We start from the raw sequence: 21,581 nt of genomic DNA on the forward strand, positions 1-21,581 counted from the left end.
AGCAGAAATATACACGATTAATAATCGCTCTAGTTACAGTATGTGAGATTAGTTACATCGCATCGGCACACTCTAAACTCTAAACATGTCACACATATACAAGCACGCACACACGCACAGCATTTCAACAGATTTCAGAGTACGTAGTTGCTGAATTGGCCGCTGCTCGTGTCGCACCCAACGATACCGACTTATTCTAAAATAAGATTACAGTGCTACGAGTGGTAGGAATTAATATTAAATCTTACCGGAAACAAAATCTAAAACGACTAATTTCAATCAACATGTTGCACAATAAAATTATTCCCTTTACTAATATATTTTCATACGTGACAAAATGTTGTAACGTTTCTCCCATTTTCAATAATAGACAAGTCAAGTTACTAAAAATATTTTTCTTCTTACAGGTTTTAACTTCGGAATATTTCGACGGAATGATGGAAACCTTGATAGTAATCACAAGAAAATAGTGACTTTATATACCTTATACTTTATTGTAACACTGTAAAGGCCTTTTATGCAAATATATTGAAAGAAACTTGAAACAAACTGTATTATTATTCAGAAATACCTTTTACATATTCCTATCCAAATTCCAAATATCTATGGTATTTCCTTAAGAATACCATAGATTTCCTTTGTTAATAAGTCGATATTGAAGAAAATTTTGCAACTAGTGTCCATGGAATACTATTCAGAAATTACAAGCTTCGAGTCTTTCAAAAGCATCACATTAAGAGAACTGTTTAAAGGCCCATGAAAGGCGTAGCTCTTGTTTGCTACTTTAAGGCGATGCCTTTGAAGCTGAAATAGCCACTAAACATTTGTTGTCATATAGGATATATTTAGGTTATATTTTCTGTCACTTCGAGGAGCCGACCACATAATAATCACGCGTATCCAGTCTGCGCATTTTCACTAGCCCAATTCAACATTCAATACAATTTTGTATATATAATGTTTGTTGATAACTGCTTTCTGCAGAGGACGTGTAATAAGTGTATTTCATGTTCTGTTTCGGTGCTTTGCTAATAAAAAAATGTCTAACCTAACAAATTTCATTTTCTGGGGACATTCCCTCATCTATTTTCCCTTTTCACTTAGAATTCCTTACTGCTAACGTAGAATATTGTAGCATAAGCACATTTCAAGTAATTGAAATGTACAATGAATTTTCTACGTTTACAGTACCAGCCGACTTTCCGTTTAAATTTTTATAAGTATAACGGAACAGCTGAGAATTTCTTTCCTTATTCAGAATAGAATACAGAAATAGCAAACAGCTCCCTCTCGCGTTCACCGGGTAATCGTCGATCTATCGGTATTACCATTTCTGTGCAGTAAAAAATGCTTTAATACCGACCTGCCGAATCGGCCAGGTCACGTGACGTGTCTACCCCTTAATTTATCACGGTGATAGGTCTATAGTGCCTCGTCTGTGGTGCCTATACCTCGCCTGTGTGCCTACACCTCGTCTCTGTTGGTACGATCAACTATTCCAATACCAGTAAAGCCCTAAATTTTACAGATACCTACCACACCCACTGCTGTAACAGAAGAATCGTTTCACTTACCATATTAGCAAGTATTTCAAAACTGTTGCATAAAATGACTGCGTGGAGCACAGTAGTCACTGTTGCGGAATCAATGAAGGAACGAGTGGACCGTGAATGGAGTACAGATAGTCTTTTCGCGTTCGGTAAATCTGAGCTGTGTCGACGAGGCCCCTCGATTGTGCGTACATCGGGCAATCGTGGCTTGTATCGATAAACGGCCGTCACGCACTGCCGTCAGAGAGCGTAGGAAAGTGCTGCTACGGATGTCGAACAGGTGTCCCCACTTCGTCGCCCTAACCTCGGCGCTGCTCGTTTGCTCCGCAGTGTCGGATGTACACGTATGTGCAACGCATGGGATGTTCACCTGGAGGCATTCTCGTTACTAGGTCATAAGAGGTGTGTATCAATAAGATCCGCGTTAATCGAGCTGTTCGCTAACCGGGGGGAACAGTCGCGCGCTATTACGGGAGCGGTCCGTGTGTGACAGCGTACCCCGTCGTCCCGTAAATGTGCAGCTTATTCAAGTTCGAGCGATCGCACCTGGCGCCTCTCGCGAGTCCGATCCCTCGAACACCGTGTATTCGCTATCTGCGCCCTGCTTTCCTTCTGTTCACCGTACCAGGATCTCTCGTGCAGCCGCGAGCGCATCATCGGCATTCAATTTCGCGGCATCATCAACGCTCGCGAAACGTCTCGCGTGTCCCGGTATATACCGTAGTGAGTTCTCCACACCGGCCGACTGCAGTGTGGTGCGTCCAGGCGTACCTACAACCGATTTCTGTGGCGAATCTTAGGGGCCGAGCGCGAGTCGCCCGAACCCGTGGTAGAATCTTCGCCGCGGCTGGAAAGGGACAGAGTTGGCAAGAAACGGAGGCTGGCCGATCGAAAGAGCGCGCTCCCCCGACCGAAATTGGGTAAATGTCGTTTTAGCTGGTGACACGCGGCCGATGATAGACCATGTGGTGTGTGCAACGTAACGGTGCTGCGCGGCTACGTGTATGTACGGGCGATATTTGCTCCCTGATGCGTCTCTTTATCTTCACGAGTAGCCAGTGCTGCTCGACACTCGTAGATAGATTCGATATTTTCAGAGTTTTCTGTTCGACCCACTGGTAGAATCTACCCGTTCTCGTTGGTTCGCCCCGTGAACCGAGGAATCTCATTCCGCCGGCTACGTCAGTGTTCCGTTTGAAGGAATGCGGCACACCTGCTCATCTGCTGTCGTATTCCCAAGGTCCTTCGTCTGGCTCCTTACCTTAAGCGTCGTTTCCAAACGTGCTGTGGCGAAACTTCTGCAGGGCGATGTATCCCTAGCGATATTAAGAGCAATTCGTCGTGATACTTACGTGTAGAAACAACGGTCGCGGACAATCGTTCGTCGGGGCAGGTAAATTATTCACGAGAGGAGGCCGGTCTTTTCCTCCTTGGACTAGTCGAATAAACAAATACAGCATACCTCGGCGGTGATTAATAAAACAAGTGAAAGGTTCGCCGTGAAGTTCTCTCAGGGTGACGAGCGGGTTGACCGGTTAAAGACGGCACGTTATTCGACCTGCAAGGACACGTGCATTCAGATCCGATCGTCCCTTACGCAGCGGTTGCAACAAACGTTTCTATTGCTACAAGGTTGATAGTGTTTCTGATATTTCAAGCAACGTATCCTGCGCGATTAATGCATCATTGTACGTGGCACGCAGTAATTATGTGCAAGTGTCGAGTTCAATCCGTGCCTCGAACAACGCTGGAAAACGCGATTATGGGAAACACGTGAAAGTTACGAAGCTTATTGTTACTCTCCGTGAAAACGGTACTTCAAGAGGTCCCATCGAAACAACAATAGTACTGAGATTACCTTGTTTAAATAGATAGATCGAAGGGTAGATATTAAGTGCACGGGCGTTCTCCGATAACGCGGCACGACTCCAGTGTCCGTGAAGCGCGGAGAAATATGGGGATATCATTGTCGATAAGTGAATTCGATTCTCGTAGGTGAGCCACGAGTGTTTCGGCATCGCGTTTTCAGCTAGCAAATGCGCCGCGTTATTTTAACGATTAAATACGATCGTTTTAAACATCCTCGTAAGTTGACTCGCAGTTATGAGCTCGAGTTACCGTGCACAGTTTACGGCGAGGAATCGAATTAACCGCTAAAAGGTTACCGACGGATTTCGAATTTTCGATTGGCCGAATGCCCCAGCCCACGCAACGTGCCCCACCACTTTTTCGTTGCACGCAGGCTGGCCACCACTCGACAAATATTTGCCGAAAGGTCCCTTGCGCTCACGCTGCGCGTAAGACACGGCTCGCAACAGAATCGATGAATATTATCCACGATATTAACGCCTCGAATTTTTCTTGCCGCGTGGAATGTGTTTTGGTTAGAACTAACTTAAATAACAGATAAGATTGCTCGGGATGATTCACTCGGGGAGATAACGATCTCCTCGTTGCCATGGATTAGAAAGTAGAACGTGAGAGATGACCCAACTCGGCTACATAATTTGTTTCAAAAGTATTGCCCCTTCCTCTCCTCTCTATCCGCAAACGGGGATGTATTTACTAACAGTTGGCAATTAGTTAATTCAACCGGCGCACGGAATAATACAGTGATCAAATTAAGTGGTTCCTTGGCAATGGTGGAAAAAAAAAGTGGCTTCTAATTGATCACGCATCCAACTAGCTTCGCTCTTTCCTTCGGCTGGCCCGTTAATTATGCGCGAAGCGGTGAAACGCAATATCGAGCGGCCTCATATTTTATGCACTACATCCGCCGCGTTTTCGAAATTCGTCGGGATCCGTCGCGACCATTTTTCTCTCTCCTATCGTCGCGTTCGTGTTTCCCGCTTAATTCCACGTGGAGGAATTTTAAATTGCCGCGTTAACGGTAATAACGTGTGGCGCTGCTGCCTTATCGCCTCTTAACAATCGCGTTGGAGAAGGAGGGACGATAGGGGAGGGAAATGAGACGTGGACCACGCGAAGTTGCTTTCGAAAGCTAAATAAACCGTGAACAGGCGATGGGGTCGTGAAAAAAAAGAATAATTTTGGATACCTAACGTGCAAAAGACACTGCTACGTTTTCTTTAATCAAAAATCTTGGAGGACTACTTCCTCGAGGACAGGTCACATGTCGCATTCGCTCAAGTGGCATTGGCGTTAACGTCCATTTGGCCAACGTGGACTATTTCTTATCGCCCATGACTAATACCATTCTAAGCATCTCTCTATTCAAAAAGTGGGGCTATTCCAACACTTTTATTCCTCTCTGAACCAAAGGCAGTAGATAAATGAATTATCTCATACTTCTATTAAGGGGGAGATTGCGCCTAGTTGGGCCGAAAAATAGGTAATTCTTTATGAATTTTTTGTACAAAAACGGTTCGACAAATTAATTTGAGGTTTGGCAGGCTGTTTTATTGTATCTTAAACTATTCTTCTGAATTTTTGTGTGACAGTGAAAAAAAAACATTGCAGATACAGAGAGAGCGTTGAAAATTAATCGGGTGGCCCTGGTGTTGACGAAAAGTATCGTAAGGGTTATCCGAAACACAAAAAGCAAAAGAGATTCTTAAACTATATGAATGTGGCTGTGGGTGGTAGTAGATGCATTAAGGAAAATAAAAAAATGTTAAAATGCCAGCCTTTTCACTGTCACACAAAAATTCAGAAGAATAGTTCAAGATTCAATAAAACAGCCTGCCAAACTTCAAATTAATTTGTCGAACTGTTTTTGTACCAAAAATTCACGAAAAGAATTACCCATTTATCGGCTCAACAAGACGCAATCTCTCCATAAAGCCTTCTACAAACTTGCGGCTTAAAAAAACTCGGAATCTCCCGCTTGTTTAAGTTCCCTTATAAGTCGGTATTCATTGGATGTCGAACAATAGGCGTCGTAATTGAACGGTATGCGTAGAAGCATTATCTAAAACGAGCAATTTCTTTGATGGCCTTTCGGCTAACCGGTGTTCCGCCATCGGTAGCGCGTCGTAAAATGCGCAGCCGTGCTCGCGATTATCTGCATACAATACGACTGACCTGGCGCGTGTCTTTTAGTCTGTTTCTCTTTTTCTTCGCCCGCACGCATGCCTGTGGCCTTTTGCGAAACACTGTTCGCTCGCGGCGGGTTATCGACGCCCGCACGGGAAACCTTTAAAGACTTGCTGGTCGCGCTTTAACGAGAATCCTCCGCGACACTCGAACCGCCGCGATCACGGCCTTCAATGAACCGCCGCGAACCTCTCCTTACACCCGATTTCCAATGCTACCGTGCGCGAACGTCGCAGCATAGAGAGATGCGGGGATGCTAGATAGGCCGAACGGATCGATAAGTTAGGTGCACCAGCTGTGCGATAATCCTTCGGTAATTCTTATCGTTCGTCGCGTTTAATGGCTGCTCGGGCGAAATTTGCGTAATGGCTTAATTTCCTGTTTATGGGGCATTAGCGACGGGGATGTTTGAATGCGTTTTGTATCGGGAGCTGATCATTCTACCCGAGACGTTCGCGAGTGGAACTTCCGGGACTTTGCTTCGCCTCGCACACTTTCCTATTAACTTCGTCGCATCGCCGTAGGCAGATTCTTAATCACGCGCCATCTGTCAGACACAGTGGGCGATTACTTTCGTTAATCTTGAGACAGAATCTACTCGATTCAGTGTTGATAATTCTTGGTTTTGAAAATCGCTCGAACGGTTGTTCCTTCTCTGCGTTGTTGCCACGAGGAAGTAGATAAAACAGAGGGGATTAGGAAGAGCGATACCGGCAGCTATGAATGGGGTTTACAGTGGAAACAAAGTGCGCCGAGTGATCGTTGATGGTCGTCTCTTTTCATGGGGAATGTTCGCGATGAAAAAATGAAAAGAATGTTTCAATCATTCCGCGGGCTTCCTGTGCGTTTCCATTGTTAATCCATCCTCCATTACCTGGAAAAATTTACGCCGGTTTTGTAACCCGTATAAAGCGGCGCGTAATAACGGTATTTGTACGATACAGGCCGATCTTCATTGTATCGCTGGTATTGTCGAGCCCCGCCGGTATGTGTATTAGCGCTACATATGCTATCGGCATTCGGAATTCCGAAGTGTCGTGATAAGAAGTCGAGGAAGGGAGGTTAGGCTGGTAGCGAAGAATATTCGAGCCTTCAGCGCTCGTAATTTAAGCTGCTGCGTTCCAACAGTCTCCTGGTGACGCAAACACAAAGCGGCAATTGTATCTTCGAAGTGGACTCGTCGATATTGGTCAGCAGAAAAAGAAAACGGGAACTAAAGAATGAAAGAATACTTTATACAATTGGGCAAGATGGGAATGTTTTTAATCATAAATTATAAGAGAAGTAATTGTACACTTGAAGGGGCTGTGTTCCTAGCTGTGCCATCGATGTTTACCAAAGAATTCAAAGCGGCCGGTATTACCAGCCGAGTTTTGCCACTTTCCGAGCGTTACATCTATCTGTTCACCGATAAATTACGCGTAATCGCAATCTCACGACGAGAAGGGACAGAATAACGCCATGAGTAGGCGCGATTTATAACCTAGGGAATTTCATTCCTCGGCGAACAATGAATACAGACTCGGGGGACCTTAAATCGTCGCCCATGGTATTTCTTCGTTAATGGAACAAAGGAGCTCTGTCATAGTACAGAGCGAATAAACTATATAGCACGTCGATTATGCTCGAAAGCAGTCATCTATAGTCTATAGTGTTATATAAAGAGAGATACGATTTTTATGTTCGCGCAAAACTCAAGACCTATTGAATCGATCTTCCTCAAATTTTAACACGTAATTCCAAGTTACTCTAGGGCGGGCATAGACTACGTAGCAAGTCTCAAAGACGCGTTGTTAACATGGAACGAAGAGGCGCCTGGTATGTGTTCCGCTGGAGGGAAAATAAATCCCCCAAATTTGGAGAGAATCTTATCTTTTCCGAAATATTTGAAGAAACTAAGTTTGTTTTCAAACTACTTAATTTTCTCAAAAGATAATTCTAATAAACGTGAATCAATCGCGCTAATATCTCGGGCGAAGCCGAGACGAGGAGGGACGCTGGTTCTTGATAAACAGACACGCGATCGAGTCCTCTCACCATTGCGCGTACCCATCGTCACCGATCTTCGAAACGAATTTTCTCGAAAACGGGGCTTTCTATGCAAAAGCTCGGTCCCATCATTTCCGTTCGTTTGCCCACAAAGAACCAGCCCTCCCTCGCCACCCTCATCGGCCGTGCGTCTGTAACCAGCAGGGCGCGTTGAAATCTCCGGCGATATCGTCCCGAGATTGAACGCGATCTCGTCGCGCAGAAAATCGATCGCTGGACGAAAACTAAGTGGCACGTCGGCTCCTCCGGCGGGCTCACGCGTCGAGGAACCGTTAGCCGACGAAGAATGGCAGATCCCCGAGATTTGCTTAAGAATTCCCGAAAGAGTGCTCGCAGGCGGGCTTCAAGGATCCCACGCTTCGACATCGCCGGCCCCTCCCGAAGCGAAATTATTATCGATTCCGTCCAGCGCGCCCGATTCCGCGTAGAGCCCAAGTTCCCGTGCCCGTGGCCCATTGAGAATTTCAAGTTACATCGGCTGCCTGGAAATTGACGGAGAGTTATGGCCTCGGCGAGATATATCGCCCTCTCGGCCGAGATGCTGCGAAGCTGCAGTGGCCCTCTCCGCGACTCGCTTTGTAAAATCCATAACGCGTCGGGCCGGTGAACAGTTTTGCGCTGTACGTACGTGTTCCCGGAAGAGTTATCGCCGCGATGAAATACGCGCGAAGCTGCCGCGGCTCGCTGGGATTCGTCCTGGGAACTTACGCCGCGAGAATCATCTGCATCGTATCCATCATCGCTGGGTGACGCGAGATCCAGAAATGGAAATAGCGTTATTAAATTCGAATTCCTGTGGCGGTGCTACTGGGGACCCCAACTTCGTCCAACGTTGAAATGGCTACAGATGCATTTCAAGCGGCGAATAATCGCAGGCATCGTCAAAAGCGTTGTTCTTCGAATTCGTCTGCGGAAGAGTGAAAGAGAGAAGCTGCGATCGCCTCGTTAAACGCGACTTCTCTAACAAGAGCCGCGTATGATCCCGAGAAAGCAGGGATGGGCGAAAAAGTATTTCAAACAAAAAATTGATTTCGAATAGAAGACGAAAAATTTAGTCGAGACTCAAATAAAAATAACCCACAAATTTCCCGAACCCGGAAATTCAGAAAATTCTGAAACTTCGTGAATATGTAGGGATTTTTCCCCTGATTACAACGCAATTTCTGTTTGCTGCCCAAGTTCACTCAAAGGGGGTGTAATTGACCCCTGAAAATCCGGTTATTTTCCGATTTTCTGTTACAACTCGTGAATTGTAAAATATTTTTTTTACCAAGTGATAGATCTAATTAAAAGAAGTAACTTTTGTCTTGAAACTTTTTTTCTATCTCTTACGTTTCGTGAGTTATAACACAAAATCGGAAAACAGCCGAATTTTCAGGGGTTAATCTCACCCCCTTCGAGCAGGAAACAAAAATTGCGTTGTAATCAGGTGGAAATCCCCTGCATATTCACAAAGTTTCAGAATTTTTTGAATTTTCGGCTTCGGGACCTTCCCTTGCCAGATGTAAGAATCGAAACAGTGGAGGAGGCGGAATGAGTTTAAGAAAAAGAATGTATTTCGTGCAAGACTGAGGGAAGTCCTTGCGGTGACGCTATCGAAAATTCCTTAAGGCCCTATCTAATAGCGGATTCGGTACCTCGCACTAACTCTGCACTGGTGCCAGAAAATGACTTGGATCGGTTGTTTCTGGTAGAAAGGAAGATCTTATACTATAAAGCAGAAAGTGTTTCGTATGTTTGTGTGTTTGTTTGTCGCCTAAGAACTTTCGAACGGTAAACTCGACGGTCACGAAATGTACCTCGGCTCATTATGTCTGGCTAATGTAGATATATGTGACTATTTTCACAAAATAAGCTAAAAAAAATTTTTTCTTTTATTAAATCACAATCTAAATTTCGGGCGAAGCCGAGTAGTAAAGCTAGTAGCTCTATAAGAATCAACCAATCCAAGTCATTTTTTGGCACCAGTGCAGAGTCAGTGCGAGGTATCGAATTTGCTGTGTGTGTATATATATAGAGAAAGGGACACTTGGGCCTAGTTATGCAGGCTGCTACCAACCCTGAAAACTACGAAAAATTAGGTAAACGCAGTATGGATCCCATAATTTTGTGATCTTTATTTTGCAAAAAATTACCAACCCATAGAACTCTTAAATTATATAATTATTAAAACTACCAAACCATAGTTCCATTTTAGGTTTAAAAAACAAAAGCTACAGAGAATTTTAAGTAATATTAATGATACTACTCACTGTTAAATACCCCATTAAAGAACATTGTAAAACAATGCCAAGAAATAAAATATAAAGCTACTTTTCTTTAGCAATTAAACTCGTCAAACTAAATTTTCTCAGTTTCATATGACTGAGGGTTGGTAGCTTTCTGCATAACTAGGCCCCCTTGATATTCTTCAAAAGCTGTCCCTTTTTCCACACTAATCTCTCCTTTCTCCCGTTCGTAACAATCGCTATTTATTCCTCAACACGAGCGTTTAACTCCGCGCGTTTTCTTATCGTTACGACTGGCCGAAAGCACACTTTCCCGCCTGAAAAGTTGGCCTTATCAGCACCCTTGAGACTCCCGCAGGCCCTACCTTTCTCCGCTCTGACTCACGCGGCAATCGAAATGGGTGTCGTCGTAAGATACGCAACGATGACGGCGAACAAGTCGTCGGCTGTTATTTCTTACACAGAAGAGGGTTCGCGATCGACGATACTCCGAATTACCACGGTTTCAACGATGATTTTTTAAGAGAGCCCGATATAGCGACAGGGAGAAATCACCGCCGATATCACCACGATGTAATATCGCGGAATTCTATTCGCGGTGGGCAACGATGCGAGAACTATTGCTTTGGCGTCTCCTGGATCCTTTGACGATATAACACGCGGGACCGGTGTGCACTTCCGTGTGACGGATACCAACGCGAAATGGCTTTTTCCCCGCTGCGCCAATCGATCGCGATAGAGCACTCGGGTCCCGCTAAATTTCTGGCTGAATTAATATCGGCTCCGCGGGGATCCCCCGGCGTCAGGGATCGATCCTCCTCCCTCTATTGCGAACGCTGCCCTCCCGTCGAATTAATGAGAGCACCCCCCTCCCGCGGTACACGGGCTAATTTGCAGCTCGTTTTTCGATCGAGATTAAAAACGAATCCCGCTCCGACGAAAGCCCTTGGCGAATCTGCCGGTCGCAAATGCTGGATGAAGTCGAGTGGCTGGGGGGGGGGGGGGGCCGAATAGTAATTTGATCGGCCATTTTATCCAGATCATTCGGGCGGAATTGCAGTCAGAATTGAATGAAGCCGGCGCTTCGAAACGCCAGTGCACTGGATGGCGAATTTGCCGACGGGATCATCGGTGCCGTTTAACGCGCGAGATTTCGCGACCAGTTTGGCACGGGGCTGCGAGTAACGTAATAACTCGGCTCGCTGCTTGTCGCGAGAAATAATTCCACGTATGAATGTTGAAGCGGCTGGTAAGGGGGAACGTAACTTTCCCATTGATCAAGGAGCCTCTGCTAGCAGTTCCTTATTAGTTTCTATTATATGTTGCCAACAGGGCTTGAAACCGTTATTATAAAGATTTCGGTTCTTGAAAGAGTTATGAAGGACCTAAATAACAGACTATATAAGTATAAGTTACGGTTCCTATATTGCTCTATAACTTTTATTTTTTAGGTTCTATAACTTTTATTTTTTAGGTTCTATAACTTTTATTTTTTAGGTTCTATAACTTTTATTTTTTAGGTTCTATAACTTTTATTTTTTAGGTTCTATAACTTTTATTTTTTAGGTTCTATAACTTTTATTTTTTAGGTTCTATATAAGTTACAAAGCGGTTATAGAACAAAGCGGTTATAGAACCGATTCTTGTAACTTATATAGAACCTAAAAAATAAAAGTTATAGAACCTAAAAAATAAAAGTTATAGAACCTAAAAAATAAAAGTTATAGAACCTAAAAAATAAAAGTTATAGAACCTAAAAAATAAAAGTTATAGAACCTAAAAAATAAAAGTTATAGAACCTAAAAAATAAAAGTTATAGAACCTAAAAAATAAAAGTTATAAGACCTAAAAAATAAAAGTTATAGAACCTAAAAAATAAAAGTTATAGAGCTATATAGGAACCGTAACTTACACTTATACAGTCTGATATTTAGGTTCTTTACAACGGTTATTCCGAATAAAGGTTCTTCATAACTCTTTCAGTCAGAACCTTTATATAACAGTTTGAAACAGTTATTTTCGAAACCTATTGAAGCCCTGGTTGCCAAGCTCCCATCCCGTTCCGAACTTATCAATCCACCATCGGCTCTGATCTGTCCACCGGCGAACGAACCATTCCCTGAAACAGCTGCGTTGGGCAACGCAAGGTTTCTTTTCTTCGTATCTCGTTTGCACAAGTGCATTACACCTCGCTTCATTATTATTCCGCTAATTTGCCTCCGTAAATAGCCACGGCCAGCCCCTCTCCCTCGCGGTAGCGTTCGTTTGCGAAACGCGATGACTTCCACGAGATATTCGGCCTCCCGCCTCCGATTTCGACTTTATAGTTAACAATCCCTGCTCCTCCCCCCGCAACACTGTGCCGCAACATCTGATTGCGAGGAATCGAGATCACGAGAGACCGGATCCATTCGAGGAGGATGTTAGCGGCTGCTAAACGTTTCGATGAAAGCACACACCCTGCCAAGGATCTCGAGATCTTAATTAACCATTCTGCGAGTTTTATCTGCGAAGCTTAATCGCGAGATGTGGAAATCACCAGAATCCAAGGTACCCGAGAAATTCGCATTGCTCTCTCCGAACTGGGATCCCCGAAACTCGGTTACTTCCGTTTCGCAATCCGCGATACCACCGTCCAGTCCGCCGACGAACGATTACGAAAACGCAGGGATTACGAGAGAACTTGGCTGGGAGGGGACGGCATTAGCGAGTCACGGAGTGTTGTAATTAATTTGCATCGCTATCTACAAGCTTCGAGCCGCTCGCACCACCCGCGACTCCGTAATTAACAATACACGCGAGCGTAGGCCTCCACCTGCTCTAAATCTTCAATTAACCGCCAACTTTTCTAACCGCCCATAATTTAATTCGTTACAAACTTCCACCGCTAACGAGCACTGGTGCCCGACAAAAGACACTTCCCGCCCTAGAAAGCTGCTCCGCAGCCCTCTGCCCGGGCCCAGGAGACTCTGCTCCCTACACAGCCGCGCCTCGAGGCGTCTCGGATGTTCGAGGGATCGTGGCTGGCACCCAAGTCGAAAGTCGATCCCGTCCCGCGGTATATTTTGTTTGACATTCCGCTTCGAACCGGGTCAGAAGTTCCTCGGGGCAGATGCCCGCTTATTGCCTCCTGGACACGGGCTCCAGGACCACGGCGGAGTCCTCGAGCCCGCGTTCATCAAACTTGGAGCATCCCCCTCCGCCTCCACCCTCCCTGAGTCACGAACGCGAGAAACTCCCTCGACGTCGGATGCTGGGATGCCAGGAGCGCGCAGACGTTTTATTAAAATCGGGGGAAAGCCTCGGCGCGGCGTGTCTCTCCAGCGGCGTTTCCGCTATTCCCCGCGCGGTATGCAATTATAGGGTACCATTACACGGAGGCTGGCGGCCCGCTATCGCGATGAAAGTGAATTATTCAGCGGCCGCTAATTAATTAGCATCAATGGAGGAGGCATCGGCGCGGTATCATTTTCCCAGGCGGGGGAGGGCCGCGGCCTCGTTAGAGCCGACGAGGCCAGAGATGATGTTTCTCTGTACCCTCTGCGACGTTTCCGGCGCATTTACGCGGAACGCACGCATTGTAGCCGTCGCTTTAATCATTGTTAAGAGGCAAGCTTGCCGGCGCATACGGAACTTCTAGCTTTCGGCAAGTTATACCTAAGTCGCGCAGCCTTTAAGCAGCTTACGCGAGTGTCCAAGTAGGTAATGCTCTTGGCTAATTTCGCGGAGCGTTTCTTCCTGACGACAGACATTTTGGTTCACGCTGGCTGGGAGCCGTTTGCTTTTCAGCGTAATTGTATTAATTCTTCTTTAAGGTACACTTACGCGGGTAATGTGTCCAGAGACGACGTGATGCGAGCTTCCTGAGAGACAGATGTAAAACGGCCAAGCGTGCCGTTTTTATTGGAACTGATTCATTTCAGTCCTGCGCTCCACTTTTCCCCGAGTCTCTTCCGAAAGTTGTGCAGCAATATTTCTATCCAACTTTCCTCATTCTTCATTCCTCGCTGGAATTTCACAGCGTTCAGGAATAGAGAGAGCCGCCACCGTGGAAGGTGAGATGATTCTGAAAAAGGAGGTTCCGAATTAAATTCTGAAAGAAGATTCGATCGCGTTCGGTTCCATTAAGGCCTCTTCGTGTTCTCTCTATATCTCCTTATCTATATCCACGGGGGGGTTGAAAGGCTCGATCGACCCGCGAGGCCCTCTTTCATTCTCCTGTTTGAGGAAACGCGCGTAGCGTGGAATGGAACGGTTCCCGTTCTTCTCTCGAGATAGATTGAATTTCCCGAGCAGTTTTCACGGCTGTAGTTGTTCCGCCGGCGCAACGTCCGCGTCATGGAAATGCATCGACGGCTTCACGCTGGGACACAATCATTAAGTTTAAATGCCCGGAGCGAATGCAAGAATGCGCAGGCCGCGGGCTCGATCTCGTCGGGCAAGTGGCGCGGTAAGAGGGAGGCTTGGAAGCGAATCGATAATGGTAGATTGTCTTGTGTATTACATGCGTAATAAATAAACAGTGGAAGTTCGCGTGACTTCCGGGGCCGGCGGAGTTGGCCCGACGCAAATACGCCCGGACAAAAGCGATCCGTCAGCGAATGAAGGGGTTGGGAGGGCAAATATGTGCACTATGTAGAAACATATCATCAGACATCCAATATTGAAGTACACGGGGTAGGGGATGACCAGCAGGGCTCGGAAGATCGCGGGAGTATTCGGTGGATGGGCGGTTTGCTCGATACTAAAGAGATTTTTTTTCGCGACGTGACTTCTGAGGCCTTTGCGAAGTGCTCTCTGACTCCATCAAACTCTCTAACGGCTCTGGAACGATCGTTTGCTCTAGAAACTCTCTCTGTCCCTGATCGATCCTGCCACTAAATCTTAAACTGACCTCGCATTGCACAGCAACCCACACCTTCAGATGTTTAAAATGACCACCGCTTTAAGAGAAATCAAAATTCGAAAATGTATTTCAGCTGGAGTTATCATATAAGGTACCAGGGTGTGGTGGTATTCGCTGGTTGTTGTAGATAACTCCAGCTGGGGGCCTGAAAATATATTATTAGTGGCTAGCAAAATATCCCGCACTTCGCTTCGGGCCTAAGAGTCCTTAATGGGACTAGGCAGTTGAAAAATCGATTTTTTATCGTATTTTCAGAAAGTAATATTTTTTCTGATTAAAATGCCGCTTGGTTTATATAAAAATTCGCAAAATTGTAGCTTTGGCAGCTAAAAAGGTCAAGCGGCAACCTATAGCGTCGCCTTTGCTCGGAAACTTTAAACGCGTTTTCCCGAATCGTTTTTTCCCTGGGTTTTCGGCTTGAAAAAATTACAAGATGTGTAAAACGTGTGCCACTTTGCGCCAAACCTTTGACATGGTCCGTAAAAATTCGTGATTTTCATAAAAAAATTAAAAAGTCGGGAATTTTTAAGTCGTGTTCGTGCACTACTACAAATCCGGAATTTTTTAAATTTTTTCCACCTTTTTAGCTGCCGAATTGAAAATCTTGCGAATTTTTATATAAACCGAGCGGCATTTTGTTCAGAAAAGATAGTACTTTCGGAAAATACAATAAAAAATCGAGTTTCGACTGCCTAGTCCCCTAAAGGACTCCATGAAAACACAGTTTACCCCTTTTCACCCCTTTACGGTTTGATTAGGGGAAAATCCTGAAATTGATTTTTAGGGATTTCAGTGGGTAACCTTTGTATGCAAAACCCGAGTTGATATCTAATCGGGCCTAGGAAATATTAAGGAGTCTGAGAAAATACGTTTTACCCCTTTTCACCCCCTTGGGGACGGAATTCCCAAATATCCTTCCTTAGTGGGCGCCTACCTCATGAAAACAATGTACCTTCCAAATTTCACGTTCCTAAGTTAGACGGTTCTTCTTTTATATACATATATAGATAATAGGAATAGCGATGGTAATAGTAGTAGAGGTAGCAAGTGATAAGTCAGACTGCGGAGGCCTCGAATACCTAATCCACTCGAAGTTAGGCCTCCTAGACACTCCAGAGATTTTAAGTACCCAGGTCTCTTCTGTTCCAGATACTTCACAGGGCTTCGCCGGGCGCGTAGTCATGTGATTCTACCGAAAGAGCAGGCTGATCTCTTCCCAGACTCGGTGGCGACTAATTTCCCGGTTCGAGCGAGCCCCTTCAGGCCTCTCTGGTGATCCCAGCCGCGCAGATCCGGGTGATGAGCTCGGGGTACAAAGCGACAAGCCCCGCCCGAAGATGTTCCGCTCCAAGATTCGCATTCACACGTGCCAAGTGATACTGCTCACGTCGCTGGTATGGTTCCTGGTGGACGTGATGGTCCTGATGCTCTATTCGGATTGCATCGGAGGGTCCGGATGGGGTTGCACGGAGAGCAACAAGCAGCAGCAGCAGCAGATGCTGACGGAGGAGAGCGTGCCCCATCCGAAGGCGTTCAAGGACGAGCAGGTGCAGGCGACCGGTCAGCAGAGCAAGAGGCGGTACGCGCAGTCGGAGCTGCACCTCTGGAGGCCGGCGAAGATCGTGCGCGAGACCAAGGGCATGCCGGGCGAGATGGGGGCGGCTGTGCACATATCGCCCGAGGAAGAGGCCAGGCAGCAGGAGCTGTTCAAATTGAATCAGTTCAATCTGATGGCCAGCGACATGATCTCCCTGAATCGCTCCCTCAAGGACATACGGCTGGAGGGCTGCAAGACGAAGAAGTTCAGCAAGTACCTGCCCGACACCAGCATCGTCATCGTGTTCCACAACGAGGCCTGGAGCACGCTGCTGAGGACTGTCTGGTCGGTTATCAATCGATCGCCCAAGTCCCTGCTTAAGGAGATCATTCTGGTCGACGACAAGAGCGAGCAAGGTGACTTTTAACGAGTGGCCACAAGCTGAGAAGAGGCTCTCTTTTATAAAGCAGTGGATGTAGATGGAACTGTACGCAGCTTCTCGCCTGACGTTTCGCTTAAGCATGTATTTAATCCGTAGATCACTTGAAGCAAGATCTGGAGGACTACGTGAAGACGCTGCCGGTCCCAACGTACGTCTACCGTACCGAGAAGAGATCGGGCCTAATAAGAGCCAGGCTGCTTGGGGCGAAGCACGTGACGGGCCAAGTTATAACATTCTTGGACGCCCATTGCGAGTGCACCGAAGGCTGGTTGGAGCCGTTGATATCCAGAATCGCCGAGGACAGAACCACGGTTGTCTGTCCCATCATTGACGTGATTAGCGACGACACGTTTGCTTACATCCCAGCGAGCGATATGACGTGGGGTGGTTTCAATTGGAAACTTAACTTCAGATGGTAAGAAACGCTGATTACGGGTCTGAGATCCTCGCCTTTAATCTGCCGCTTGGTGTATTTCATATCAATACGATTATCTATGAATTTACAAGGTATAGAGTAGCGCAAAGGGAAATGGATAGGAGATTGGGGGACAGAACAGCTCCCCTGCGAACACCTACCATGGCTGGCGGGCTGTTTTCCATTGACAAGGAGTACTTTTACGAACTGGGCGCGTACGACGAAGGTATGGACATTTGGGGCGGTGAAAATCTCGAGATGAGTTTCCGGGTGAGTATTGGCACGATGATTCCGTGTGTTTATGTAGTAGCGTAAGCGGGTAGGTAACGAATACGAATAACGTTTAACATTGTTTAACACAGTTGCCGCAAAATTGCAGGTGATTCCCAAGGGAATGCTTGTTACTTGAGAAATATACATCCTTTTATATTTGCTTTTTCAGCTCGTCATGCCTCTTGTATATTGTCTTTAACATCCTCTTCGTAAGCCATGTTTTTTTGGTATATTTCCTGAAAAGTAGACGTGAATTGCTAGTTAGAATTAACGCTAGAACTTCAAGCGCCGGTGTCTTGGATGAGAAACTTGACTTACCCTGGTTTTCCAAACGCCCCGCGCCCCGGTGAAGTTCTAGTGTTAAATGGGTAATTGGGAGACTGGATTTTGCAAAGAGAAAAAGCTCAGGACTTAATTCTGCGATCGACCGTGGACACTTCCATCTTCATTTGTGAACTCATAAGTACCTTGTAGGTGTGGCAATGCGGCGGGACGTTAGAAATCAGTCCATGTTCACATGTCGGACATGTATTCCGAGACAAGAGTCCGTATACGTTCCCTGGTGGCGTCAGCAAAATAGTACTTCACAATGCGGCTAGGGTGGCCGAAGTCTGGATGGATGAGTGGAGAGATTTTTACTATGCCATGAACCCAGGTTAGACAATAACGTGTTTAATTTCATTCCGTAACGCGTGTATTACTTCGATCGATGCCGCTGCTCATTCGACGGCGAATTAACTTTGTAATAATCCTCTTGAATTTTACTTCAGAAAAGTGTGCAAATTATTGTAGTTTTGTAACAAGATAACGGGTTCTCGGCGCGAGAACGTAGAAGGTAAAATCGATTGGCAATTTGATACAGCTCGTATAGCGGTAGAAAATGTCTGACACGAAACATATTCGCACAAATTATAAGTACACATATATACTTGACGGGTATCTGATACAAGCGACGCTGTGATATCATTGATACAAAAGAAAAAGTACCGTAGCACACTTTTTTTTATTTATTCCTAATCTGCTTTGTTTGAGTACTGACTATGTTGTTATTCTATTTATAATATTCCACTTATTAGAGCTCACATGTTCTCTCGTAGCAAGTGCTCCTCTCGCATTGCAAACACGAGCATATTCTAGCTCCATAAGTAAGTTCGTTATGTTTCTAACTACAAACGTATTTAGAACGTAGACTGGGAGCGTAATGGAAATATTCCGCAAGTCTCATTCCGTCTGTAACGTGCGTGACGAGCTAAACACCCCGGGCATTAACACCTGCAACTACGTAGGTCGTTCATGCTCAATTGTAAGATTAACTTTGAGTGTTCTTACTATTGTTACATTAACCAGTTTGTCTGCATCTACCATGAACTTTGTATTAACATGTGTGTGTTCATTCGTAAACGTGTTCCCATTAAGTATCTGAATATTTTTATCGGTGTGCGAATTGGTGTGCAAAATTTAATTCACAGGAATATAATTGACTCCTTTGCATTTCGACATAGTTCGAGTTTAGTCTTAACCACTCATCCATCCAGCCGACTAACAAAATGAGTTTGCTTGCTTCTAGTTGATATATTTATGAAATAATGCATTATAGGTGCCAGAGAGGAGAGCCAGATCCATCTGAATAATCCTGAATCTAATATGTATTAGCTCTTCCTTCTTTTTTTTTTTCTTCTTCTTCTTGTAAACGTGTTATGAACTATTATTGTAATCGCTAACATACTAACAGAACTGAGTTGGTTAGATATGGATGTGTGGTGGGACATTGGAAATCGCAACGTGCTCGCACGTCGGTCATGTATTCCGTAAATCAACACCATATACGTTCCCTGGTGGTACCAGCCGGATAGTGAACCACAACAATGCGCGACTCGCAGAGGTCTGGTTGGACCAGTGGAAGTACTTCTATTACAACATTAATCCAGGTAGCACTAACACCAGCATTTGCTGAAACAAAAGAGCAAACTGCAATGACGCTGTGTTCTTAACATGTCCTTTATGTATTCTTTAGCTTGTGTCTATCTCGCATGTTTTTTTCTGTCGGGAGATTGGCATGCTTGTAAGTTGCATACGCTAACGAGCTTCATGCGGCCGGGTACCAGCTACACGTATATCAGATACCCGTTAACACTGTATGTATAGGAAAGTGATAAAAAAAAAAAAGAAGTGTTCCTTTTCCATTTCGATGCATCCTCGAAGCAAGTAGCCCAGAGAGAATGGGCCGTAGCGTAAAAGTACAAAAAAAAGAACATTGATACACGAAACAAGAACTGGCCCACTGATTTTACAAGTGCCTTGTGGATATGTAACCGTTGGTGAAACACAATCCTTTACAGTCTCTCTACATAAGAATCTTAGAAATACAGTAGCACAGTTATTTCCGAGGGCAAGCATAAAGCATTAATACACCACACGTGGCGGTTCCTTTATTTTAGCACATACCTCTGACACACTCCACCTTCAGTGAATATTTATTCAAGCAAGCACATTATCGCATTACACAGACTTAAACTGGGTGCTGATTAAGTAACACTCAAATGATTATTTTACCCATAGGAGCTCGAAACGTAGCTGTGGGAGATGTGTCAGAGAGAATCAAGTTGAGAGAACACCTAAAGTGTAAAAGCTTTAGATGGTATCTAGAGAATATATACCCAGAGTCTCCGATGCCGCTAGATTATTATTATTTGGGCGATGTACAAAATATTGATACGCAGACTTGTTTGGACACTATGGGTAGAAGGACGGGAGAAAATGTGGGGATTAGTTATTGCCACGGATTGGGCGGTAATCAGGTGAGCAAACATTTGCCGGACATCGTCCAAATATCGAATTCCTATCGGTTTTAACGAGTTCTTCTTTGTATTCAGGTGTTTGCTTACACTAAACGCCAGCAAATTATGTCAGACGATATGTGCCTTGATGCAGCTAGCCCCCAAGGTCCTGTCAAGATAGTGCGTTGCCACGGTATGGGTGGGAATCAGGCATGGATCTATAACGAGGAGGTACGATGCATTAATTGAAACAGTGTAGCGGCCACGAACTAAATGCCCAATCGTTTCTGTAATGTATTCCTTTCCAGACGAAGATGATCAAACATACGAACACAGGGCACTGTTTGTCCAAACCTCGTTCGAGCGATGCGATGCAACCTGTCCTAGCATCGTGTGATTCTAAGAATATTGGCCAGAAATGGATTATGCGTAGCAAATTCAAATGGCAAGCCAGCTAATACCAGCTGGATCTAAGTGCGACGTCTGTATGCAACAGTTGTTGACGTGTACAGTAAGTCCTCCTGGATGTAAGCGCGTTGATCGGGTCCGGCTGCTCGCGCGCAGAGGAGACGCAGTGCTGTTGAGAGCTGACAAGAATGGGCCTCGAAGGAAGGCCCGCTATTACCGATGCGTTACGTAGAACGTCCTACAGGCAGAGTGAATAAATGTTCCCATTAACTCTTGCTAGACCTTCCGGTGCAATCTTGTCAGCTCGCGATAGTATTTAGTGCCCAAGTATTTCGCTCCTCGCTGGGTCTGGCTCGAACTGTTCCATCAATGGACAATCAATGGAAAAGTGAGCGAGAGTGAGTGAAATAGTTAACAAGGGACTTTTGGCCTAACTCCTGCCGCCACGTTGGCAGGTTGGATCGATAAGGCCTGCGTGTGGAGTTAGTGGTTTATTAATGAATGGTTTACTTGAGATATGAAGATTTAAATGTTTAGTAGCAGATGACTGAATCCACACGCAGGGCTTGGCGTTTTCGATTACCGGCGCGCTAGTTGAACAAGAGTCGCTCGAGAAGAATAAGTGGGAAATGTGGCGGCAATGGTCCTCGCGCGCATGAGGAGGGATTACTGTTTTTAGTAAACTACAATCAAGAACTGAACAGTCGAAAGACTGCTCTGTATGCATGATCAAGAAGAGAAATAGTATTATATTCCATAAAAACAAAGTCCAGTATCACCTTTCATCGATCCACCGGGTGCCAGTGGAGTCGAGGGTGCGACGGAAATTGACCTCTACCTTAAAGCGACAGATCGAAGTTAAAGCTTTTAGTTACATAGGATTTATTTACTGTTACACAGCAGTATGGTGTATTTACTGCCATCTCTCGTGGTATGCCTT

At 45.3% G+C, this 21,581-nt stretch overlaps 1 protein-coding gene across 3 annotated transcripts; it reads left to right on the forward strand.

The window, feature by feature from the left end:
• Positions 1 to 1,668: 1,668 nt before the first annotated feature.
• Pgant5 (polypeptide N-acetylgalactosaminyltransferase 5) lies at positions 1,669 to 21,408 on the forward strand. Of its 3 annotated transcripts, none has more exons than XM_076818907.1 (8): positions 1,669 to 1,952; positions 15,939 to 16,742; positions 16,865 to 17,183; positions 17,276 to 17,453; positions 19,204 to 19,384; positions 20,016 to 20,254; positions 20,330 to 20,464; positions 20,542 to 21,408. In XM_076818907.1, the coding sequence occupies exons 2-8, from the start codon at positions 16,127 to 16,129 to the stop codon at positions 20,689 to 20,691; spliced, it is 1,818 nt and encodes a 605-aa protein (XP_076675022.1). In that variant the 5' UTR covers positions 1,669 to 1,952; positions 15,939 to 16,126; the 3' UTR covers positions 20,692 to 21,408. The 3 variants fall into 3 exon arrangements, with proteins under 3 accessions (XP_076675022.1, XP_076675020.1, XP_076675021.1); XM_076818905.1 differs by lacking the exon at positions 19,204 to 19,384 and adding an exon at positions 17,931 to 18,111 and having other exon boundaries at positions 1,670 to 1,952; XM_076818906.1 differs by lacking the exons at positions 1,669 to 1,952; positions 19,204 to 19,384 and adding exons at positions 2,343 to 2,470; positions 17,931 to 18,111.
• The last annotated feature ends 173 nt before the right edge of the window (positions 21,409 to 21,581 follow it).

This window comes from Andrena cerasifolii, chromosome 8, assembly GCF_050908995.1.
Source record: "Andrena cerasifolii isolate SP2316 chromosome 8, iyAndCera1_principal, whole genome shotgun sequence".
In the NCBI taxonomy this organism is placed as follows: domain Eukaryota; kingdom Metazoa; phylum Arthropoda; class Insecta; order Hymenoptera; family Andrenidae; genus Andrena; species Andrena cerasifolii.